The sequence below is a fragment of the Erpetoichthys calabaricus genome, chromosome 18, assembly GCF_900747795.2.
Source record: "Erpetoichthys calabaricus chromosome 18, fErpCal1.3, whole genome shotgun sequence".
In the NCBI taxonomy this organism is placed as follows: domain Eukaryota; kingdom Metazoa; phylum Chordata; class Cladistia; order Polypteriformes; family Polypteridae; genus Erpetoichthys; species Erpetoichthys calabaricus.
The window spans coordinates 80,196,843-80,224,342 of NC_041411.2; the positions used below are offsets into that span (position 1 = coordinate 80,196,843).

At 41.9% G+C, this 27,500-nt stretch overlaps 1 protein-coding gene across 1 annotated transcript in view; it reads right to left on the reverse strand.

Annotated features, from left to right (window-relative positions):
- cfap20dc (CFAP20 domain containing) overlaps nucleotides 1–27,500 on the reverse strand; it is a 248,480-nt gene that overhangs the window by 167,963 nt on the left and 53,017 nt on the right. Inside the window, exon 8 of the mRNA XM_028824600.2 lies at nucleotides 16,126–16,266. Within this exon, the coding sequence (XP_028680433.2) occupies nucleotides 16,126–16,266 (141 nt within the window). The remainder of the gene's footprint in view (nucleotides 1–16,125; nucleotides 16,267–27,500) is intronic.

The following is a 27,500-nucleotide window of genomic DNA, read 5'->3' on the forward strand; positions in this document are numbered from 1 at the left end:
CCAGGGGTCTGATAAGTTGTGGTCAGTTAAACTGTGTAATTGTCTTTGCAGTATTAGATGTCGTCCCCCCTGTCACAGGAGTCCTATCCAAGAGTGGATTTAAAGCACAGCCATTATAATTTTATGAGTGTTCACATTGGGAATGGATGCAAATAGATTTTGCATGAATTCCTTATCATTGACATTGGGTGCATAAACATTTATCAAAATCATTTTACTGTTATATAAGTTGCCCATGACCATCACATATCTCCCTTCAGGGTCCGACACTACATCTGATGCTACAAATGGAACTGTGCTGTGTATGAGAATTCCCACCCCTCTAGTTTTCTTTGTAAAGCTGGAATGGAACATTTGGCCAGTCCAGTTTTTTTGTAGTCTGAACTGATCCTTGCTTGGTAAGTGGGTCTCCTGTAAAAATACTATTTTAGCGTTTAAGCCTGTTAGGTGAGAGCATACTTTCTCTTTAATTCGTGATTCAGGCCTTTAACATTCCAGCTCTAACTACAATGGAGGATTTTTATGGTCCCGACAGTTTCCCCACATGACACGAGTCTATAGAAATCTCGTTACGACGAAGTACATTCAGCAGATACTTTCATTACATGCCTGAATGAATCATCCACAGAGCAGTTAGTTCTGTGGTCGCAGCTCAGTTGTGCACAACGATCCCCAAACAGAAACATTGCACAGTTGTTTCTCTTTCTTCGAACTTTCCTCGTACTGTTTTTGTTTTCGGTGGTTTTCAGCGATACCTTTTGCTTTTCGCTCGTCAACATTTGAAAAACATCCATTGGGAACTGAACTCATTGTCACCCTCCTACATAAACGGCAGACACGAAAAACAACAAGTTTAATCTTTTCCAGCCCTCAATTCCGGCAAAAAGAAAAAAATATGTTGCAAGTGAATTTGAAATTTCACCATCGACACTTAATTTTTTTTTTTTTCCTTGCTCGGTCTTTCAAAGAAGAAAGATCTCGGTTTGCAAATGTTTGCGACGTGCTGCATTTGAAGACGCAGAAAAAGTCGTTATGTGATTCAGTGATGCTCGTTCAAGAAACGTTCCTCTTAATGCGGCACTCATTCAAGAAAATGTGAGGTTTGTAAACTCTCTTGGGACCTCCCCGAACTGGACAACACGCCAAAGTCAAATCAAAGCGAACTTTGTCATCTCAAGCATATACAAGTATACAGATCGACGAAATTGCGAAGCTTGAGTGCAAATAATAAATTAAAAATAGAATTAAAATGAAAGTTTAAAATTAAAACACAAACAAGACATTGTGCAAAGACAAGACAAAGAAGTAGCAGCAATATTGACGTGTAGTAAGCAATATGAACATTGATTGTTGTAACGGATTTTTACCTGAATGACAATTAACATCAAAGCATCTTCTTTTCCTGAACTGTACCAGTAAATCACAGTAACATCTGTGTAAAGAAGCAGAAGCCCAGGAAATGGCTAGGATGCCTCGATTGCATTGATTACTTTATAATCTGCGAATGGATGGCCGCCTGGGACAAGGAATTTCCAGTTTGGTTTACAGCTTGGCAAAGCAAAAGGAAGGTAAACGGACACACTTGAACAGATCAAAGACACTGTGCGAGGACATCCATCATATTGACAGCCAGCCAATCAGATGCGAGTATCATCACATGTCCTGGATCTCACATGGAATTGTACAATAAATACAGGGTGAGCCAAAATGAAGTAGCCCATTTCCCAAGGTAGAGGCAGTCGAGTGGGTTAGGGTGGGGGGGGTCCTTTGATAGGCAATCCCTTATAGTTTTCAGTCAGCCACATACCTTGGTCCGGTGCACACCGTGCTTTCACTATAAAATCGTTCTTCAAAAACAATGAATCTATCACCACTACGCAACACACCTTCTGAATGCACTTTTCCTAGTTAGTAGACTAGAAGAAAATAATAAATAACGGGGAAGTAGAGGAGAATACCACGAGAATACTGAAGGCCAAAGCTTGCAGGGATTTGGGGACTGGCTGCCCTGGGATGAGGCCACATTAAAGCAGGCCGGTGAAGGTCCTGGCTTGATTTGTGGTCCAGTTTGGAAGACTCCACGCCCTTTTAAGGGTGTCTAGAATTCCATTTCGCAGCACTGGGAACTGGAGCGTGAAATGAAAAGGAATAAGTGAAGCCATCCAAACAGCGGATCCCTGGAGTGGTCTCTGTGTTAAACGCAAGTATGAGGCTGCAAACTGACAACAGGCAGGCGAGTACAAATTTTAGAAGATAGTCCTTGGGTTTAGCACTTTATATAAGGACTATAGGGGAGTAGGGCCTCCTGTCCACATTAGCACCTGCCCTGTGCAGAACGACACAGGGAAAGGTAGCCTCTGGCTTTGAATTAAATAAACAGAAAAGCGAGTTCAGAAAATGTCTGACGGGACCGACCGGTAGTTATTTCAATAAACCTGAAATCAATAGCACCACTGTGGAGTTCTGTGAATTAATATTAAAAAATCAGTGGCTTATGACTGAGTACATTAGAAAGGTAGTACTTCACATTAAGGATCTGATTTGGTTACAGTAGGTTGGTAATTTAGGAGCAGATGTAAGGCGAGGGAGCAGAAAATGGGCTTACAAGGCGTGCAAGACCTTCTCGCAGAGTCGATGGCTTCATCAATTCCAAGCATTGCTTCACTGTAATCAATAACGAGATGTGCAAAATCAAGCAGGGCTGCCAGACGTGGAGCACAGATGCCGCTTCTAAACATGGCAGGAAAAACGAAAAATAACTTCCATATCTCTCTGCTGACTGCTCCAGTGAAATGTCACTAATTCATAGTGCAAAGTTATTTTAAAGAGGTTCAACTCTCACCGGGTCTTCTTTTCTTCTACTTTAAGTGCACATTTCTTGATACTTTTCACTCATTAGGTAGTCAGAAGATTATTTTATACCATATATTGTCTTTTTCAATACTAATCAAAACTCCCAACAGTTATATGAGGACATCATCCGACTGCTTATTTCTAGTCACAGCAGGAGGAAAACAAAAATCAATAGCAGATCAAAGTTTGCGTACACAATGGGAGGTCTGAAAAGTCCACCTTATGAGAAGGACGTAGGAGTCGTAGTGGACTCGACACTATCAATTGATCGATCGATCTGACTGTCTATCATATAGTAAATTTCATATCTTTCTATCATAGTGCCTTTCATATCTATCCATGTATCAGTCATATACTAATATAGTAACTATTATATAGCACCTTTCATATCCATCCAGTCATATAGTAATTATATAGCACCTTTCATATCTATATCTATCATAATTATATAGCGCCTTTCATATCTATGTCTCCGTAATATAGTAGCTTTATCTATTATATAGTGCCTTTCATATCTCCATTAATCATATAGTACCTTTCATATATTATATAGCACCATTCATATCTGTCTATCAATCATATATTAATATAGTACCTTTTATATCAATCATATAGTAATATGAAAGGTGCTATATAATAAGAAAGCTACTATATTACTATATATAATTGAGATAGTTATGAAAGGTGCTATATAATAAGAAAGTTACTATAACTATGTCAATTATATATAGTAATATAGTAGCTTTCATATGTATTATATAGTGCCTTTCATATCTATCAATCATATAGTAATATAGTAACTTCCCATTATATAGCACATTTTATATCTCTATCATATAGTAATATAGTACCTTTCATATTATATACTGCCTTTCATATCTATCAATTATATAGCACCTTTCATAACTATCTCCATTAATTATATAGTAATATAGTAGCTTTCCTATGCATTATATAGTGCCTTTCATATCCAATCAATCAATAATATAGTAACTTCCTATTATATAGCACCTTTTATACCTATCTCTATTAATCATATAGTAATATAGTACCTTTATTATATACTGCCTTTCATATCTAACTTTATTATATAGCACCGTTCATAACTCTCTCTATTAATTATATAGTAGCTTTCCTATGTATTATATAGTACCTTTCATATCTATCAATCATAGTAATATAGTAACTTCCTATTATATAGCACCTTTTATACCTCTCTATTAATCATATAGTAATATAGTACCTTTCCTATCTATCTATGGTGAGAGTCCACCTTATGAGAAGGATTTAGGAGTCGTGGTGGACTCTAAGGCTATCGACTTCCCGACAGTGTGCAGAAGCCATTAAGAAGGCTAACAGAATATCAGGTTATATAGCGCCTTGATGTGTGGAGTACAAGTCACAGGAGGGTCTGCTCAAGCTTTATAACACACTGGTGAGGCCTCATCTGGAGTCCTGTGTGCAGTTTGGGTCTCCAGAAGGACATATAGCAGCACTGGAGAATATCTGGAGAAGAACAATGAGGCTCAGATTCAGGGGCTACAGGGGATGAGTTATGAGGAAAGATTAAAAGAGCTGAGCCTATAAAGGAGATGAAGAGGAGACCTGAGTGAGGTGTTTAAAATGATGAAGGGAATTAGTGCAGTGGATTGAGACGGCGACTTTAAAATGAGTTCAATAGGAACATGGGGACACAGTGGGGACTTGAGTAGGGTAAATTTCACACAAAAATTAGGAAGTTTTTCTTTACACAAAGAACGATAGACACTTGGAATAAGCGACCAAGTAGTGTGGTGGGCAGGAGGACTTTAGGGACTTTCAAAACACGACTTGATATTTTTAGAAGAATTAAGTGGACAGGACTGGAGAGCTTTGTTGGCGTGAATAGCCTGTTCTTGTCCAGACTGTTCTAAAGTCAAACTTCCCCTTCTTCATCAGTGTGCTTATTACTGTTAAAATGTTTGCACCCCAGTCCATAAAATACAGCTCTACCATGAAATGGATCCACTTACTGAGAAAAACACTGTTGTGAACACAGAAAACACAAGATGGTGCAGGTCACAAAATACACAATAAAACGTCAGTCCAGGTCTTCACCTGTCTAATCAAAAAATTGGATTCACCTCTGGTTGCCAGAATCCAAAATTCACCAGATAGGCTTCAGCCTGCACAGGCCCAAAAGGAGCACTGAATTGAAAAGTCCAAAGACAGACACAAAAAATGTCCTTCAAGGGAGAGGATAACTGTAAACCTCTGGCTTAATAAATACAGGCAACCAAAGAATCCCACCTTCATAAATAATTTATTCAAGAATAAATCAAATAAAAACAAAGAACAAAGACAAATAAGGGAAACAAATGAGCTTGTCAAAAAAATTAAAAAGCGCACTTCAAAGCTAACATGTCCAGTCTATAACTAAATAATCAGAAGTCAAAGGCAGAAATAAGAGCACAAGAAGTTAGAAATCCAAACAGTACTTATGAAGTGAGGCGTTTACACCACGACAATCAATGAACGTCTGTTGGGACCGTCTCTTCCAGCTCAATTTCAAGGTGGTGGGCGGTTCCAGGAGCAGTGATGTCACAGAGGCCACACCTCTTGGAGTTTCACCAAAAAAACACATTACGGCAGGGGTCGCCAAGTCCGGTCCTGGAGGACCACCATGGCTGCAGGTTTTCATTCCAACACTTCTCTTAACTTCTTCCATCCATCTATTATCCAACCCACTATATCCTAACACAGGATTACGGGTGTCTGCTGGAGCTAATCCCAGCCAACACAGGGCGCAAGGCAGGAAACAAACCCCAGGCAGGGCACCAGCCCACCGCAGTAATTAACTTCTTTTGAACTAAATTTTAATTAACTTGATCTTGAAGACTCGGACCCCTTAATTGTTTTTTTCCTTAATTAGCAGCCAAACAATAATGAGCTAGAAAATGAGCCAAAACAACTGGTGTCCGTCATACACTATCTGAAAATAAAGGTGAAAGTCTCAGGAATGACGATCTGCTCAGGTCCCCAGGGCTCTTAGAAAAGAGAAAATCCACAATTTTTGGACATGTCTGCTATTGTACCACAAGAGCAACAACAAGCCACAGAATTAAAGAACAAGGTTTAATTAACAATAAGAATCAGCCCCTCATTAAGCAACTGGTTGGAGTGAAATTGGTTGGAGTTTGAGACCCTGACTTAGTTGCTCTTCTGTTGGCTCCCTCACATCACATTTCATTGTTGTTTAGGTGCCATTTAAGGAAAGAAATGAAGCAATTCAGAGGAACGATAAGACAGACATTCAGGGAAACAAGTCAATTAAAATGAATTCACAAGAAGTTAATTAGCAGCACAAACTGGGCACTCATTTAAAAAAAGGGTTAGCAGGAAAACCTATGGGCAGCATGGTGGTCCTCCTGGACCGGACTTGGCAACCCCTGCATTACAGTGCTTAAAGCTTAACCGCCAAATCATATTACACAAATTCTGCGATTTTGGGAGTGGGGGGTGTAGACTTTATATATCCACTGTAAACACCAACTATTAAAAAAACATAATATGTTAATGATAATCAAAGGCAAAAATTGTATCCTTAAAAGCAAAACGTAGATAAAGCGGGCAACAAATACGGGCTGAGACACAACAAGCCAGAACGTCTGCGGTTCAAGTTGCTATATGAAGGAGCGGGTCAGCGGGACACGTCACTGAGCTGCCATTTGTGTCCATTGATCGTTGGCCTTTTAAAATACCCCAGCAGACAAGCGCAACGCACATTTAAAAAACACTTCATTTGCCGATTTCCTAACCGAACATGGCCACGAGTGAGAGACAGCGTGGTTAGATTTTGAAGTGGAAGGATGATGCGGATATCTGTGTCCTCCGCTGCCCCCCACCCCACATGTACTTGTCATCACAATAGACCTAATGATAGCTTTGGACTTTTCATGGCTTTCACAGCTGATTCAGTTACGTCTAAATACCTGCCAAGGGGCATCAAGTGTCCATCACACACAAGGAGATCCTGCATTTTCAATATCTGCTGTAATGACAAGGCTGTCAGAGCTCTTTAAGATTACCGCATCAGTGCCAGACGCGCGCCGCCGCTCACCTCTTCTCTGTTGACTGTCTTTATGTCCTCATGTTGTTCGTGGTATGGGGGATAGGAGAACTGGACGGACAGACGGACACACACACACGGCTATTTCCACGTAATTTCACTATGAAGGGTGTTTTCAGATTATCTTAATTCATTAATTTGCTTCCTTTTGCAGAAAGATGCCAAGTTACCTAAAGACGCAGTACTCGGTACGTCAATTTCCAAAATAGCACACATACTATTTTTGTTAAAGTGGGAAATAAAAAGTGACAAAATTAGAGTCTTAAACTGCAATTAAAATTACCGAGTTCTTATTAAATTCATATATTAAACATCTCTTATGCTTAATGCTACTAATTTATTACACTGTGTTTTGCTAATTACAGAGAAACCAATTACAAGAACACATTTGCATGAAAATTCCTTAATTATCATCATATTAATTTAATTTCATAATTAAATAAATCACTATCAAGAAGAAAGTTGTCTAACTGGATAAATATGTGCCAGGACATGAAACAGTAAATTAAAACTGCTTATGACACATTTAATTAGAAAATAAAATCAGGAAAGAAATCTGCATAAGTGTAATGCATACACTCCTATAGGAATTTAGGGTTTGGAGAGACGTAAAGAGAGACGGAGTAGACAGACGGGAAAGGCACTACATCACAGAGAGAGAGAGAAAGATAAAGATAGTCAATGAAAAGGCACAGACAGATGTGAAAGGCACTATATAATATAGAGATATAGAGATTAGTATAGTTGGCAGGATAGAGAGAGATTAGTATAGTTGGCAGGATAGAGAGATTAGGATAGATGGCAGGATAGAGAGATGGCTAGATAGAGAGATGGCTAGATAGAGAGATGGCTAGATAGAGAGATGTGAAAGGCACTATATAATAGAGTGATAGATAGATAGCTGGGGGTGGGACACCCAGAAGGACCGGAGAAGGGATTGCACCTCCTCCAGACCACAAGAGGGCGACCACCCAGGTGGCTTTGGGGACCACAGGAACAGAGCTTAGAAGCTCAACCCTATACAGGCCCGTGGTCATCGCCAGGGGACGCCCAGATGCCTGAGGAGCCCTGACCCTCAGCACTTCCGCCACACCCTGGAAGTGCTAGGGGGAAGACCACCAGGGACACACGGAGTGCTTGCAGGTGCACAGCCAGCACTTCCGCCACACAAGGGGCTGAGGCACTGGGGTTGTGTGTGCTGTTTATTTGTGATAAAATATGAATAAACGTGTGTTGGTTGTGGAACCATTGGTGTCTGCCTGTCTGTGTCTGGGCTGTTCCCCACAATAGACAGAGTGTCAGATGGTCACCATCTGGGTTCCTCCCAGGTATGCAATACCACTATGGGCCGAGAGGGGGTGCTGCTGCTCTCAGTGTCATCTTCCTTTGCAAACACAGTGCTGAAAAACCACCCAGTGATGGCAATGAACTCTGCCGATCTATACAGTAGCGTAGATAGGCAAAAATATTTTTGGTAGAATGCCAGAGGGCAACATTTTTTGCTTGTATCTGTGCTATTTAGTGCCGTTTCATTCTCGGTTTATAAATAAATGGAGAACCTTGGGTTGGCACCCCACCATTATTTGTGGTTTTTGACCCATCATTATCTCAGACAGCCACAATAGATAGAAAGGAAATGCAGAGATAGATGAATGTTGTGGACACTGTAACCACCTCTCTAGTCCTACAAGTGTTCCTTAAAATTCTGCCCCAGTAAGACATTCACTAGACAGACGTGAAAGGCTCTATACGATAGACGGACAGACAGACGTGAAAGGCTTTATATGATAGACATAGACAGACAGACGTGAAAGGCTCTGATAGATAGACAGACAGACAGGAAAGGCTCTATGATAGAGATAGACAGACAGACGTGAAAGGCTCTATATGATAGATAGACAGACAGACAGACAGACATGAAAGGCTCCATATGACAGAGACAGACATGAAAGGCTCTTAGAGAGATAGACAGACAGACAGACAGACAGACAGACAGACGTGAAAGGCTCTTAGAGAGACAGACATGAAAGGCTCTATATGATAGATATACAGACAGACAGACATGAAAGGCTCCATATGACAGAGACAGACATGAAAGGCTCTTAGAGAGATAGACAGACAGACAGACGTGAAAGGCTCTTAGAGAGACAGACGTGAAAGGCTCTACATGATAGATATACAGACAGACAGACAGACAGACGTGAAAGGCTCTATGACAGACAGACGTGAAAGGCTCTATATGATAGAGATAGACAGACAGCGTAGTTGGCAGGATTAGACAGACAGATGAATGATATGGACATTGTAACCCTCTCTCCAGTCCTCCAAGTGTTCCTTTAATTCTGCCCCAGTAAGACATTCACTAGACAGACAGAATGACCGACTTTATAAACATGGAGATATGTGCTGTGATTTGTAAGTTGCTGTGGATCCGCTCACTGATGTCCTGTAAACGTCTGTCTTTCTACAGCTGAGTGGCTTCCTAAATTCGCGGCGTCACCAGCACCTCCACGCAGGTCGGCTCTGCAACAGAGCAGGTGCTTCTTCTCACAATTCTGAACTGTAAGATATGTAAATTGATGCACAGATGGAAAACATGCAGATTCCTAAAGATTATTTTTGCATTACTTTAGAATTTTTAGCATGCTGTAAATTACATTACCTGAAATATCTGCCTGCTGTTACACTATGAAGAATTATTTAATATACAGAGAGCCGATTGTTCTAGCGTATGACAAACTAAATAAACCAGATGCACACATTCTTCAGCCCACCAAGCCTTTTGATTTAACCATCGCATTGCCTCAGCCAGGTGAAGTACACAATGGCTTTAAATTTTTTTAGGATGAATTACTAGGAGTGCAGCACAGCTTTGAAATGTCATAGCTTCGATAGCCCCGGGGCTCGTGCTTCTCTTACAAAGCTCTTTTCGTGTACAGTTACCGCTGAGATCTTTGTTTACAGGATGTGAGGAGATAAAACATCACAGCAAAGGATCACTCAACAAAGTACATTAAAAGCTTTAAATAAAAGGAATGTATTGTATACCGCTCATGTGCACCATCATCATTTTTAAAGAAAAGAAAGAGTTCCAGGCTAAAAATCTTCTGAAAGTTGGAAAAGAGCACCCTCGTGATGCAGTGTACACGCACAGAGTTTAATGGATTCTTGCATTTCTGATATCTGCTTAGAGGCAAAGTCATTTACCGGCTTCCCTGACAAGTAGTAATGGAGTATCATATCCCTGTCACGGTGCTCTCAAAGTGTTCTGATTGGTGAGCAGACTACAAACAACCATCTGTCAACATCTGCCACCTGCTCCTCACCCTGAATCTGCATACGTATGGGTATTAACCGCACACCCCTAGATCTTAACAGATATCACAGGGTCTAAGGAATGCTCTTCAAAATTTTTGGCTCGGACTTGCAAGCAAAACGAAAAACTCCTAACGCGCAGTGAGGCTGGCTAGCCGGGTAATGTCAGAAAAAGACTTAGGCAGAGATGGCACCCCACAAACATGTGTAGCAGCAAAATTCATTGCAGGAGTCATTTCAACAGATAGGATATCACAAACATTGTCACTGCTTTTACGAATACCATACCAAAAGGCATATAACAGAAACCTATGTATGGCATTTGTCATTCCAACAGATGGTGTGTCACCAACTTTAACAAATCTCATACCAAAAGGCAAATAGCAGAGATATACTGAATGCATTGCATGTCATTTCAACAGATGGTGCATCACAAACATTTGCAGTAATGAAATGCATTGCAGGTATCATTTCAACAGACAGCAGATCACAAACATTATCACGGCTTTTACGAATACCATACCAAAAGGCATATAACAAACGTGTGTGGCATTTGTCATTCCAACAGATGGTAATAGATAGATAGATAGATAGATAGATACTGAATGCATTGCATTTCAACAGATGGTGCATCACAAACATTTGCAGTAATGAAATGCATTGCATGTGTTATTCCAACAGATGGCACATCACAAACATTTGCAGTTACAAAATGCATTGCAGGTGTCATCTCGACCGCATATCACAAACATTGTCACTGCTTTTACAAATACCATACCAAAAAGCATATAACAGAAGAATATGTATGGCATTTGTCATTTCAACAGATGGTGTGTGACAAACATTAACAGTGCACTAACAAATCCTGTACCAGATTGCATATAGCAGAGATATACTGAATGTATTGCATGCCATTTCAACAGATGGTGCATCACAAAACGTTAATTCTTTTAACGAATCCCACACCAAATGGCATATAGCAGATATATTTTAATTGCATTTTCCATTCCAACAGATGGCGCATCATAAACGTTAACACTGTGTTTATGGGTCTCATAATAGAGACATGCATTGTGTTTGTCATTGTGGATTTGTAGAAACACACACTTAGTTTCATTATAGATCCTAAATTGATAATTTCTATATTCCTACATTTCTGTTTTAAAATCTTCCTCAGCAATGACTTTGTATCTTTGAGACAGAAGTTAATAAGAGATAAGGAATGCAACAAATACATGCCAAAAAAAAAAAAAAACAACACTAGGAAAGCCAATTTAGCACCTCATCAAAACTTGATTCTTTTATTTCCACATAATTAGACATTGATAGTCCATGGCATCGTGTGACTGCGGGAATAGGTAGAGAAAAACAGCTGATAATCCATGAGGGGCTTCAGGCACACAGCCATTACACAGCAGAGTTCTGGCTAAGTGTCTCAAATCTTACATGTAGAATTACAAAGAAACCCTCATTTCTGTGAGTTAAATTATTACGCCTGTTTTTCTTCTACATCACTCCAACAGATGGCGCATTACACACAGTTGCCGTAATGCATTTTACTACTACAAATGTTTTGTGAATCGCCATCTGTTGGAATGAGGACTACAGTGCTATTTATCACTACATTCATTACAAAAGGCATTCCAACAGATGGTGCACTGCAAAGGTGGACATGGAGGTCTACATGGATTAATTAGATTTCAGCCCATCTTAGACGTGTAGTAGCGCTAGTTTTAGAATAAACACATTTAATGGTAGAATGACACCTCATCTTTATACAGTTTGTGTTTGAGCACAAATACAAAGACAATTTACAAATTAAACCTTTTCTGTTTCTACTGGCCTTGTCCATACTGTGCCAACTTTCACTTTGGAACTGGGATTGCACTCTCTCACCCTGCAATTCCCAGATCTGCTCTTTGCTACTGACACACCGATCCGGAGGACATAGACAGTGACCACCTGAGACACACGCGTGTCTCTTCATGAGCTTCCATTTGGGCACACTACTCTGGACTTTTGGCTTCACATCCGTCACTTTCTCAACAAAATGCGAGACCCTCAGCCAAAAAAGTCACAATGAAACAATTCTACCTTGAAGAAATCTACAAAAGGTTATTGGAACAAAAAATAATAAGTGTCCCTTTAGGTCCCTTAAGCAAGCACTTCAGTACATTAAACAGAACAAAAAAAAAAAAAAAAAAGAATCGCGGCTCCGAAATGTCAAACCTCCTTGTTGTCGTCCTCGTGTTGTCAAAGCCAATACTGCATGAGATGCCAAAGAGAGCTGTCTCTCAGCAGATTGCTGCTCGCAAAGGAAGGCACGTTGAGCAGCAAGCTAGAAATGATATGCGACAAGGCTCAGGCTGGATGTAACAGATGAGCTAACCAGAGGCCTCTTTAAGAGTTATTTCGATGATAAGCCAGAAGAGAGACAATGAAAAGGTCACCGGCATAAAGGAGGGTAAATACAGCTTGTCAAAGTCTAAAAATAAACAGGAAAAGATGCGACAAAAGGAAAAGCAAAACCAAAAACTGTCGCTGATCTTCGTCGGACAGCTACCAGCCTCTGAGATTTTAGCATTTGGAGAATGGAGAATGTTCCTCGCATCGAGCGGCCATCCCAATGAACACAAACTTAAAGACAAAGTGAACCAAAGTTAACTGGCAATTCCAAAATTCACCGGCATGAGTGGTCCCTACAATGAACTGGCACACTCTCCTGGGTTGGACCCTGCCTTGTACCCACTGCAGCCAGGACAGGCAATGACAGCAGCACCCCCCACGTGATTACTCAACTGGATTAAGAAGTTATGAGAATTCCACGTAGTGCCATTCAGTCCTGGAGCCCTCAACACCCCCCCCCCCCCACCCCCACCCCCACCCCACTGACTGCAGGTTTTCATCCAACCAGTTCCACCCAAATTATTAGCCATACGGAAAACTAAAACACTCATCAGTCTGAAGTAACGGCACACATACTCCCTGCTGCAGCTCCTGCGACGTGTGTGTGTGTGTGTGTGTGTGTGTGCGCACTCGATGCATCAAGCAGGCGGCCCTTCTCTTCTGATGGCCAGTGTGGTGTACTGGGCCACCAACATCACTTCAAAAGAGGCCCACCGAATCAACAAGCTCATATAAAGGCTAAGCTCCATTATGGGATGACCTCTGGACCCCCCGGAGGTAGTGGAGGAGGAGAAGAGAGAATACAATCGGAGGGCTGTTATGAACAACGCCGCACATCCTCTGTGTGACACACCAATACTGAGGACTTTCAGCTAATGAATTATTCAGCAGAAGTGAGTCATGAAACACAATTGGGGGGGGTCCTTAATACCAACAGCAATATGTCTGTATTGGGGCTGCCAAGGCAGAAGTTCTTTCCTCTTAACTGTCTTGCTTTACAGTGATTCTGGTGTGTGTTCCGACCAAAGCGTGTTTGCATATTTATTATTTACTTACTTATCTACCTATTTATGTATTTAAAAGTATTTATGCATTTATTCTGAAAAAAGGCAAATTTTCCCCAGGGGACACAAAACGTTTGTTCATTTAATATACACACCATATAGCGCCTTTCACATCTTTCTGTCTCTATCATGTAGCACCTTTCACATCTATCTATGAAAGAGCCTGAAAGGCTCTATGATAGATTGTGAAATGTGCAATATGATAAATGGAGTGGTACACAGACAGACAGATCAATCTATCATATAGTTCCTTTCACATCTATCTAGCTCTCCATTTATCATATAGCGCCTGTCACATCTATCATATAGCGCCTGTCACATCGGTCTATCGAATAGAGCCCTTCATATCTACCGCTCTCTCCATTATATAGCTCCATTCAGTTCTCATATAACACCTGTCACATCTCTCTCTCTCTCTCCATTTATCCAATAGAGCCTTTCACATCTATCCAGCTCTCCATTTATCATATAGCACCTTTCACATCTATCTACCTATCATAGCACCTTTCAAATCTGTATCCTATAGGGACTTTCACATCTAATGCTTTTCTTGATCATCTAAAATTTGTAATCTTGCCTATTATACCATGTATCATAAATTATATAGTGCTCTATCTAGCTATATATTTACACACACATTTATCTCTTATCAAGTCTCATTTCTTGGAAATAATCAGAACTATCAGTGAGACTAATTTACAAATAAACCCGTGTTGTTCTTCTGTCTTTTCTCTAAATACAGTAAACACCCGAGAACTTCAATCTTTTTTTTTTTTTTGAAGGGTTTGGTGGACTCCTGTGTTAATAAAACAAATTCTCCACTCAAAGATGTTACTTGCCCCATGTAGTTTGTAGTGATGGACATGACATATCTGTGTGTGTGTGTGTGCGCGTGTACGTGTGTCCTCCCACTATGAACCGGCACCCTGCCCAGTGCCCTGTGTTTGCTGGAATAGACTCCCAACTTCCCCCAGAATTCTTGTCGGGATGAAACGAGTTTAGAAAATGTCTGGATGGGTGTTTAGTTCCACGGCTGAACTAGAGGGTCTCCAGAGATTAATGCAAGACGACAAAACGACCGAAAGATATAAATGTGAAACAGAAATCGTGGTCAGTGCCAAAGTGACCACACCGGGAGCAGTGATGGGCGATTCACGAGCGATTTGCTCTTTTCAGTGAATGCCATGAACCGATTCACGAGCACAAGTTACTCAGTTCAACGTGAGCGCTAAAGCGCATGCGTCTCCAGTGGGACGTCGGCAGCGTCTGTCAGGCCGCGTGAATCAGGAGTCTCGACTCGTTTGATTCGTGGAGCAGTTCGAGTTTCGTTTGCTTCGTGTCGTGAACGAGTCACGGTTACTACATGATAACCAGGCTAACAAACTTGTCTGTGTGATGTAGTCGGCGTCTTTTATTGTTAAAACCGCAAGAGTAAATGAGTACGTCGTCTCTGTTTTAAGACAGGCAGGTTGGCAAATTTGCCAACACTTTTCTATAGGAGATTTTAACAATGGGCACAGTAAGGTTTCTTAAAAACTGCACTGACCTGAGCCACATATTTCCGGACAGACGTAAAGACTGTTGCTGCCAGTGATTTGTGAATGACCTGTGCACACGTAAAAAAAAAAAAAAAAAGCCAGAATGAAGTGCGTTGGCGGGGAGCGGAGGAGAGTCGAGGCAGCACACCAGCCATGGCAGCAGGTTTCCAGATTCACCGTTCCCTTTATTAGGTTGAATTCTGCCGCTTGTCATTTCCTCCCATGGGTGTTGTCACGTGAAGGGTAACCAGCGGGGTCGACGAACTGCACTAATGCCTTTTCTCCCCTCCTCCACAGAACACCAGAAGAGAAGCCCCACCCAGTCCCGTTCCCAGACCACGCCCCCTGCAGACATCACTTCCACATAAACCCGCCTCCTCCCGCTAAGCATCTATAAAAAACCGAACCCTTCATCCTGCAGTCAGTCGTAATCTTGACTCAGTCCTCCGTGATTACTCAGCTCGTGCTTTTTTGCTGCATTGTGATAATATACGGGGGGGACCCCCAAACCTTTCTATTTGTTCTTGTCTATTTTTGCAGTGTTTAAATATAAACTAACGGCCCCATGCTTTACAGACCCCAGGGCACATTGTCCTTATTGCAATCCACGCATGATCACTTTTCATAATTAAGTAAACCCAATACCTAAGCGTACCCCCCAATGGCCGCTCGTCGGTGAACAGACGGTGGTCCTGGATTCGGCTTATGCTGTAAAAACACCCTGGATAAACCAAGCTAAGAGCTAAAGTAGCAGGAAGAAGAAGAAGATTTTGAAGACCACAGTCTGAGCTTGTGAAACACGCACGACCAAAGTGAAGCCCATTTTTATTTTCTTACCCACCAGATTCAAACGGCAGACTGCAGGTGCTAAATTTAACTCTGTCCATGTTAATCAGCTGCGTAACATGCGGCACATCTGCTCCCAGCTGACAGCTCCGTGGAATAGTATCGGTCGGTCCGTTAGCAGATGGAGTGCAAAAATCTGAAAGGAAATTAAAAACAGAACACAGTGTCAAGTTTACGGAGATGCAACGTCAGTTCCACTCCCTGCCAAGGTGGCTAAACAGGTGAACCCGTGATTGAAATCCTGAAGGGCGAAACTCATTTGGGTTGGTTCACTTCAGCTTGGACCAGTTACAAACGTTGAAAATGAACTGCATTCCCAACCGTCGGATGGACTGCTTAAGGATTGCTGTCACGGCTTCAATGGGGGGAGTGAATGTTAAGGATACCCTGGCAGCAGACAAATTTAAATGGCATGGATGGCAAAAAATAAAAATAAAAAAAACAGCCCGGTAATTCATGCAGGAGTCGCATGTTCGTATTTAACTATGAAAAATATAAGAAAATGTGTCTGAAGGGTTCGACATATTCAGACAGGTCTAACCCAAGGCTACATCCACAATAACATTTTCATTTAAAACCAGTTTTTGTAATCCAATTGTAAAAGAGATAAAGAGCCTCTGAGGCCGAATCAGATGCTAGGATTGTTCATCTGACTGACTGGTACTTGTGCGAGAAGTTCTAGGCGAGCTTCCATGTTTGTGTGCCTCTGCAATGCGCTTCCCGCTCAGCATATGTTGCTGCTGGTCTTATTACTTTCAGCCATGTCACCATCTCGAGCAGTTTGTTGTAAAAGACAACCTCTGACAACATTGCTGCTACCCACATTTTTTTGCTTCACCAGCACATATCAAGTCAATGGTTTTCAATTAACACCAACATCAAGGTTCTAGAAACCAGGGATTTGCGAGTAATTGGGGTGACAGACTGACACAACCCTTAGCATTTTACAGTACTTTTTTTCCCCCACCATAATTTGTAAATGAATTCCTCAAAAATAAGACTGATTTTCTGGATTTTTTTTTTCTCATTTTGTCTCTCATAGTTGAGGTATACCTATGATGAAAATTACAGGCCTCTCATCTTTTTAAGTGGGAGAACTTGCACAATTGGTGGCTGACTAAATACTTTTTTGCCCCACTGTATATACATAGACTAGCTGTGCTACCCATCTAGGACAGGTTGAAACGTACACCCTGACGTTTGCAGTACACCATCTTCTGAAAGTTTTTTTTGTAATGAATGTAGTAATAAAATGCATTGCATTTGTCATTCCAACAAATGGTGCATCACAAACATTTGCAGTAATAAATGTAGTTTGCAATTAGAATGACAGATGCAATGCATACGTCTGTTATACACCATTTGGTATGAGAGATTTAAAAGAAGTGTTAATGTTTGACATGTGCCATCTGTTGGAAGGACACAGGTATAGTACCTGGACAGATACACAGATAATTAGCCATTAACTAGCTTTGCTACCTATCTAAGACGGATTGAAAATCAAAATAATGTAGACCTCAGTGTTAAAATGTTTGCAGTGCACCATGTAATTGATGTGTCTGTTATATGTGGTTTGGTCTGGGATTCGTAAAAGCAATATTCATGCTTGTGATCCGCCATCTATTGGAATGACAGATGCTATGCAAATGTCTGTTATATGCCATTTGGTATATGATTCATAAAAGCAGTGTTAATGTTTGTGATGGGCCATCTGTTGGAATGACATGAAATGCATGTCTGTTATATGCCATTTGGTATGGGATTTTTTAAAAGCAGCATTTACGTTTGAGATGCCATCTGTTGGAATGACACAGACATAGCACCTGGATGGATACACAGATACTTACCCATTAAACAAGCTTTGCTGCCCATCTAAGACAGTTTGAAATCTAAATAATTAACGTAGACCTCAATGTTAAATAATAATAATAATAATAATAATACATTTTATTTATATAGCGCCTTTCCCATGCTCAAGGCACTTACAGAATATAATAAAGAACGGCAGAATATACAGTATATAGCATTGTACAAACCAGATAAATAAATAAAGAAGATTAAGACAGTAAATTCTGAAAAAAACAAACAGACAACATAATTGATGGTCTAGCACACACATACAGGTTACATTGGCATCTTGACAGAGATGTAAACTGAGAGAAAGGTAATAAAGTCAAGTAGAGCTAAAAGCCTTCCTGAACAGATGAGTTTTGAGTTGTTTTTTAAAGGAATTCATGGAGTCAGCTGGTCTCATTAATTTTGGTAGGTCATTCCAGAGTCTGGGCGCTATACAGCTGAAGGCCCTGTCACCCATGGAGTGTAGATTAGTGAGGGGCACAACAAGATTACCAGAATCAGAGGACCTTAGTGGGCGAACAGGCACATAGTGATGGAGGAGGTCACTGATGTAGTTTGGTGCGAGGTTATTTAAAGCTTTGTAGGTTATTAGTAGGATTTTATATTCGATTCTGTAGGACACAGGGAGCCAGTGAAGGCGGAGCAGGATGGGTGTGATGTGCTCGCTGTTGCTGGTTCGAGTAAGGACTCTTGCAGCTGAGTTTTGAATAAGCTGGAGCTGTGATATAAGATTAGAAGGGGCACCTGCCAGTAGGGAATTACAATAATCGATGCGGGATGTGATAAAAGCATGGACAAGTTTCTCAGCATTAGAGAAGGAGAGGAAGGAGCGAACACGGGATATGTTACGGAGGTGAAAGTAAGAAAGTTTCTTAATGTGATTTATGTGGGTGGAATAAGTGAGGGAGGAATCAAAAATGACACCAAGATTTTTTACAGTAGAGGCAGGTCTGATGAGATCACTGCCAAGATGGACTGGGAAGGAGCTCATTTTATTAAGTTGCATTTTAGTCCCAATTTGCAGGAGTTCAGTTTTATTGCAATTTAATTTTAAGGAGTTCTGCTCCATCCAGGTTTTAATTTCACTAAGGCAGGTTGTGAGCTGAGAAAGCTCTGATGAAGTTCCACTTTTAACATTGAAGTAGAGCTGGGTATCATCTGCATAAAAATGATAACCCAATCCATAACTACGGATAATATGGCCAAGGGGAAGCATATAAATACAGAAAAGCAGAGGACCAAGGACAGAGCCCTGAGGGACTCCTTGTGTGACTGGCACGGAGTTGGATCTGCTGTTGCCAAGACTAACAAACTCTTGCCTATCAGTCAGATAGGACTTGAACCACTGGAGGGCAGTGCCAGAGATACCCAGCATGTTCTCCATTCTGGACAGTAGGATGTCATGTCTGACTGTGTCAAATGCTGCACTGAGGTCTAACAGAATTAATATGCTAGTTTGTCCAGAGTCTGCTGCCATAAGCAAATCATTGGTTACCCGTAGCAGAGCAGTTTCACAGCTGTGCCGCGCCCTGAATCCACACTGAAAGGGTTCCATCAAATTATTAGAGGTTAGGTAATTGGTGAGTTGGGAAGCTACAACACGCTCAAGAACTTTTGACAGGAAAAGTAAGTGGGAAATAGGCCCGAAATTGTTAAGATTGTCAGCATCAAGGCCAGACTTTAACATTGGGGTTACAGAAGCAATTTTAAAAGTGAGCGGCACAGAGCCAGTGTCAAGGGATGAGTTTATTATTGTTGTAACAGTCGGGATTATGGCATGAAGGCAGGATTTAAGTAGTGTGGTGGGGATGGGGTCCAGTACACAAGTAGTCGGCCTCATCTTATAAAGCAGGTCATTAACAAACGCAGATGTGACTGGTGAGAACTTAGAGAAGGAGCTGGATGGAGTGGGAAAACAGGGAGAGATATAAACAGATGATGTATTTATGTTGGTTGAATTATTTAGATCTTTAATTTTGTTACGGAAAAAGTGGAGGAATTCCTCACAGACTTCAGTAGAAGAGGTAGTTGGACCAGATGCGGGTTCGAGTAGTTTATTAACTACAGAGAACAAAACCCTTGGGTTATCATGGCCACTTTCTATTATTCTGCCATAATGGGTGTTCTTGGCAGAAGTTAGTGCTTCTCTGTAAGCTCTTTGGTGGTCAGAGAAAGCCTGGATGTGCACGGTGAGGCCAGTCTTACATGACATTCTCTCAAGGCGTCGGCCAGCTGCTTTCATAGATCGCAATTCTGAGTTATACCAAGGAGCTGAACGTTTAAAGGAAACCTCCTTATGTTTTAAAGGAGCTGTTTTATCTAATGCTGAGTGAAGGGCTGAGTTATAGTGGTGAACAAAACTATCTAGTGTTGATGGAATAGGTGCAGACAGTAAAAGATCAGAAATGGATCCAGAAAGGATAGAGGGACAGATATTTTTAAGGTTTCTGTAAGAAATTTGTCGTTTACAGGTAAGAGGTGGGATAGGTAATGAGACAGTGAAAAATACTGCTTTATGGTCAGAGTCCCAAATCAGTGCTGTAAATGTTGGCAACAGATAGTCCAGAAGTGCAGATCAGGTCCAATATATGACCGCCACAATGGGTTGGAAAATCAACATGTTGTGTCAAGTCAAAACAGTCCAGTACGGACAGGAATTCATTTCTCAGTTTAGATGTAGTAATGTCAATATGGATGTTGAAATCACCAAGAAGCATAATTCTCTGAGAGTAAGAGCTTAGGTGGGTCAAAAGTTCAATCAGATCGGATAAGAAGGATGCATTGTATTTTGGGGGACGATAAAGAACAATGAGTGAGACAGGACCTGATTCCGTTATTAGTTTAAGAGCCAGGCACTCAAAAGACAATGGGCAGTCAATTGGGATTCTTTTAATGTTTAAGTCTTCTCTGATAATTACTGCCAGCCCGCCGCCATGTCTTGAGCTGCGAGGCTCTGAGTGGAAAGTGAAACCAATTGGAGTCGCCTCTGTGACACGCAAATTCATTCGGTTTTTGCCAAGTCTCCATTAAACACAGAATATCAAGTTTGGTGTCAGTGATGAGTTCTGACAACACCAATGCTTTGCCATTAAGAGACCTCGAGTTAAACAGTGCAATATTACATAATGAGGCTTCTTTCTGCACAGAGCCGCAATCAGGGTTTATTTCCACATAATGCAAATTTGGCACACCGACAATTCTATTTCCAGGGTAATGAGAAGGACGGCGTATTCCTGAGCAAATGCTGCCGGTGGTCTTTTCATTCGCAGCCCGGCGGTGGCGGCGACCTGACCCGCGATGTATATATTTCGGGCGCTGCAAAATACCGGCGTCCTTTAGGATGTTGCAGTCAGACCATTTGCTCTGGACAAACTGTTTAATAAGAAGGAGTTTGTCATGAGAGTATTTTAGCATGATACTGGGCAATACTTATCTGAATAGCAGTGGAGAAGCAGCACAGCACAGCACAGCGGAACCGGTAGGACAGGCGGGTGTGGTAGATTAGGTGAGCGGCGATAGTAAAGCTGCAGAAAGCATAGCAAGAGGAGGTAGCAGGAGTTGGAGGTTCCAATACACAGCCACAAACTAACGCTTGGTAATTTCAGGCGTGATCGCCCCGGAGCCAAAAGCCAGATTAGTATGAATATCAGATCAGTTCCCAGTCGTAGAGTATTGTAGGATGAAACGGGAGCAGATCAGCAAAGCGAATTTAATATAATCACGGAGACAGATCATCCCAAGGTCCTAGATTGCCAGGCACAAAGAAATGCTTGTAGGTTCTCGTCCCGTGATCCACAGACTCAGCTGTTCCCAGTCAAAGTAAAGTCCATAAAATCTGTAAATATAAGCCAAATCCATACAATTCGAGTCAGCTGTATCCACGAACTATACGTACAATAAAAGAAATAAAACAAACGTAAGAAAGTGTAGAATTAGGCGAATTTTGCGAAAAGTGTTGTTTACAGGGAGGAGCGGCAACAACATGCGTGCGCCAGCGTCCCCTCACCTGATGAAGACCATAATCAATGGCAGTGGCACCATGCAATTGACATGCCTGTGTTATACGTCACTTGGTATGGGATTTATAAAAGCAATGTTAATGTTTGTGATGAGCCATCTGCTAGAATGACAAATGCAATGCATAGGTCTCTGTTATATGGCATTTGCTATGGGATTTGTAAAAGTAGCATTAATGTCTAATGTGCCATTCTTTCGTAATGATACAGAAACTGCAACCAGATGAACACACAGATGCACAGACATGCAGGCACTTATCTTTTTATTAAAGTGAATTGCCAGCTGGAGTATATCCCATAACGTCCAGTATTTCCTGCAGCGAGACCAGTCTGGTGTCAGATCACATTCATATCTCACATGATCCACTCCAGGGTTTGCTTGCTACCACACTAAGACAACCATTTCAAAAGGTTCTCAGCCTGGTTTGCTTTGGTCCACACCAGAATGTGACTGACATGTTCACACATGGGAATGGCGCTATACAAATAAAATGTATCATTATTGTTATTGTATCCCTAAACAGACTGCTCCGATCCGTCTGGCGATATCCAGGTCCCTTCTTCACCTCACTTGTGAAAAAGACCCAGAGATACTTAAGCTCTTCCGCTTAGAGGCAGCACCTCATCCCCCCAAACTAGAGAAGGCACACCATCCTTTCCCAGCGGAGAACTATGACCTCGGATGTGAAGGTGTTAATCTTCATCTCAGCAACTTCACACTCGGGTGCAAAAAGCCCCTCAGTGTGTCTAGGGTCATAGCAAAGGCAGAGATGCGATTCTGAGGCCACCGAACTGGATCCTCTCCACTCCTTGGGTGGGCCTAGAAATTCTGTCCATAAAATCCCTAAACAGAATCGATGACAGGGAGCACCCCTGACAGTGTCCCACACACACACAAATCTAACTTACAATGCATACTAAGCTTTCACTCCGGCTGCACAGGACCCAAATTGCCTACAACAGAAGGTCTGGTACCCCATATTTCTGAAGCACCCCTCACAGGACACCCTAAGGGATGCTTTCGTAATAAAATGCATTGCAGGTATCATTCCAACAGATGGCGTTTTCCAAGTCCAGAGGTTGGTCATACTCCCATGAACCCTCCAGAATCCATTTTGAGGGTAAAAGTATCCCAATCAAACATAATCCAAAACACCTGAACACCACGACACCCCAAGGACATCTGCAGGACCCGAATGTCACATTTAAATACTTTACTGCCATTAACGAATACATTTTCTTCCCCATTTCAGATGACTTTTTTTTTGTCAAACTTCGACATAATGAAGCAGTCAGTGGGACGCTTTACCTTTTGATGAGAGTGACTATGCTGTCATTTTATTTTTTATTTTTCCGTCTGTGTAATATTGCGCTCTGATTGATTACAAAGCTGCGGAGTGAAATCACCGCTTGGAAGATGTAGAAAAGTTGGTATAAATTATGGACGCCAAAAGTTGTCAGCTACAAAATGCTAAGATGTGCATGATTTAAACACACCTCAAGGTGACGCAAATAATAACGTGAAGACGCCGGCATGTGGCCAAGTGCTTCAGAGCCTCTAGCTCAGTGTGTGTGTGTGTGCAGGCGGTGACCTTGTCCATACCGATGAGTGGCTAAAATTCACATTAATGGCCTCAGCAGTCACATATTAGATGACTTAGAAATAATACAGGTGACACAGAAAAGCAGAAATAATGACGGCAATGACAGTGCAGGAGATGAAGGACTTGACATCAGCAACAACCCCATCTGTCACTCAGACACAAGAAAAACGCTTCAAAGTTCACGAACTTGAGAAGGATGGGATTACGTGGGGCTGGGAGCTGAACCAGCCGGCGGCGAAGGAGAAGAAGAAATGGTAAAACAACAAATGGCCAAGAGATGAAGAGCTTTTGGATTTGGGTGTCACTTAGAATTAGTCAGGTCAGTGGACCGTAACATTTGGAGTGGTCAGCAGGAGCTTTTCAGACTGCTGCATGACAAAGGGGGTCCTAGTGATGCCATGGCCTCAAAACTCCACAATCTCAGAACTGGGCAAGCTGCTTATGTGGAGTGTACAAATTCTGACTGCTTCCCCCAGATACTTTAGGATCACCTCAAGATCTCAGACGTGTCCAGTGTTCATCAGAAAGTCTTCAGACTTGGATTTAGGGGCTTTTTACCATTCATCTCTGCAGATCCTCTCAAGCTCTGTCAGCTTTGATGGAGACCAGCAATGGACGGCTACTTTGAAATTCACTCCAGAGAGGTTTTGTTGGGTTCAAGTTCAGGTTCTGGGTGGACCACTCAAAGACATTCCCAGAGTTGACCCTAAGACACCTACAGTATGTGTCATCTTTGCAAGTTCTTGCTTTTTTTTGTGTGTGAAGGTTGTCTGCAGATACTTTAGGACCACTTCAAGGCATGTCCAGTTTCATCAGAATGTTTTCAGACCCCCATCAGTTTTTTCACATTTTGTTACGTTGCTGCCTGGCAAGTCATTTTTTCCTTCATCAAGCAAACACACACTCAATACTGAAGAATGACAACGCAAAAACAAGAGTTTAGGAGTTTTTGCACATTCACTAAAAATAAAAAGCGTAGATATCCCACCGACACAAGTCTTCAGACCCTTCCCACAGAACTTATTTAAAGCTCCTTCAGAAGTGACTACAGCCTGGAGTTTACTGGGGTCTGACATGATGTATGACACACGCACTTAGATTTGGGGATTTTCTGCCATTCGTCTCTGGGGTCTGGGTGGTCTCGTGGCCTCAGAACCCCCTGCAGATTGTTTTCTTTCTCCAATTTAGTTTTTTTTCTGTCCTCCTGGCCATAAAGACCTTACTTTATTCTTTGTTAATTAGTATTGCCTAATCTTATTTTAATAAATATTTTCCTTTTTTCATCTTGTAAAGCACTTGGAGCTCCATCATTTGTAAGAAAACGTGACGCAAATGTGGAAGGCATTCTCAGGGAACAGGTGGCAACGTCTTCCACCCGTTCATTGGCTTCAGAGGTGTGCCAGGCAATGCCCTAAGGCTTTATACTATTTCTCCACGTCCAGGGCCCCCTCAGACAAACATGCAAGTCTAAACAAAAAAAAAAAAAAAAAAAAAAAAACCGCTCTCCAAACAAGGACGCAATTGTGTGCGGACTTCCCAGATAGAAATATCCCACAGTTACAGCATCCCACACTCAGACTGGGCACAGTTTCCGTTTGAGTCCATCATGCTGCTTGCATGGCAGTGCAACTTTTGTGCTTAATCTGGCCGTGTGTCTGCTGTACCACATGCGAGTAAAAATTGGGTTTTATAACATACTAGCTGTACCCCGCGGCTCTGCCCACATATTAGTGAAACTTTAAAAATGAAAAAAAATGTAATTCTGGCCAAGTGGAAGGTAGGTACGCTCCAATGTCAAACATTGGCACTGTATCGGAGCGTGTTCAGCTCTGATGGGAGAGCGTCCCTGCGTGGGAAGAAAAGCACATGACCGTGATCTCTCTGGCAATCAGCAGGTACCCTCTAAAACACAAGTACTGTAGCTCTGATCACTGTCCGTCAAAAACATCAAACGTTACTCCTTAACAATCTCGAGATTATAATGTCTGCTGAACAAATGGGTGTCACTAGCTAAGTGGAGGCAAGGTGCGCTCCAACACGTGGCGACAGGTACACCAACACGAACAGAGGCTGGCAAGTGAGTGAGGAGGGCCTCGGTTAGCTCTCTGCTCCTGAGGTACTGCCTCCCCTTCCCCTCGGCTTGCAGACTCTCCCTCAGATTCGCGCGGATAAATCAGTGCTGCAAACGAACTGTGATACTCCGCGCAATGAGAGAAGTCGCAAAAATCAATCAGAATGTTCAAGTAAATTAAAGAAACCTGCTCTAAATCTATGAAATAGTTCTCTCGTGAAAAGCGGACAGAGGTTGGATTTTTTAGAACGATAGACAGACAGATATGAAAGGCACTATATGATAGAGAGATATGAAAGGCACTATATGATAGAGAGATATGAAAGGCACTATATGATAGAGAGATAGTCAGGAGATCCTCAGAGTAGAGTAGTTGCTCCACCAGAATGAGGAGAACCAGTTGAGGTGGTTTGGGCATGTCGTAAGAACCCCTCTGGGCAGAGACCCTGTGGTAGACCCAGAACATGATGGAAGGGTGATATGTCTAGGAGGGCATGAGAATGCCTGTCAATTCCCTAAACACTAGAAAGAGCTGGAATCTGTAGCTGGGGACAGGGATGTCTGGACTGACCTGCTGCCACTGTGACCCACACTAGGAAAAGCTGAAAAACTTTCCTGCCCAAGAGCAGCTCAAACCCCACATAGCGGCATAAGAAACCAGCCCAATACCTGACACAAACACTCACTGAAAAGTGGGGGTGACGGGGTCCCCATCAGAGACTTGAGTGAGGAATTAGGAACATATCGAAGAGGGAGGGGAGGGGATTTGGGAGTAATAGAATGGATAAATACCATGGAATTTGGGCATTGGAGATCTGACAATGATAAGGGCAGGTAGAATGGTCCAAAGAGTAGGTGGGGGGGCTGGTGAGGGAGGTGGTCCCAATGGGTGAAGAGCATGCTAATAAAACAGAAGGGTTTGAACAAAACACTGCAAAGCATAAGGCCAGATAGACAGACTTTAGTGTCGTTGGCAGGATTAGATAGATAGCGTAGTTGGCAGGATTAGACAGACAGACAATGTGGATAGGAACAGAAACAACAAGCTGGTTAAGCTTTCAGATAACACCAAGATGGATGATTGCTAGATAATCTCGAATCTGTTGTATCATCACAGAGGGATCTGGACAGGTGACAGACGTGGGCAGATTTGTGGCAGATGAAATTTAATGTTAGTAAAGTATTACACGTAGGAAACAAACATGTGAGGTTTGAATACACATTGGGAGGTCTGAAAATCGATAGTCCATCTTATGAGAAGGATTTAGGAGTCGCAGTGGACTCTAAGCTATCGACTTCCCAACAGTGTTCAGAAGCCAACAAGAAGGCTAACAGAATGTTAGGTTATATAGCGCCTTGATAAGTGGAGTACAAGTCACAAGAGGTTCTGCTCAGGCTTTATAACAAACTGGTGAGGCCTCATCTGCAGTCCAGGGTGCAGTTTTGGTCTCCAGGCTACAAAAAGGACATAGCAGCACTAGAAAAGGTCCAGAGAAGAGCGACAAGGCGGATTCAGGGTGACAGGGGATGAGTTATTAGGAAAGATGAAAAGAGTGGAGCCTATAAAAGGAGAAGAGGAGATCTGACTGAAGTGTTTAAAATTACGAAGGGAGTTAGTCCAGTGGATCAAAACGGTGACTTGAAAATGAGTTTACCAAGAACACAGGGAACACACACAAACTTGTGAAGAGTAAATTTCATACAAACATTAGGAAGGTGTTCTTTACACAAAGAACCACAGACACCTGGAATCAGTGACCAAGCAGTGTGGTGGATAGCAGGACTTTAGGGACTTTCAAGCCTCGACTTAATTCTTTATAAA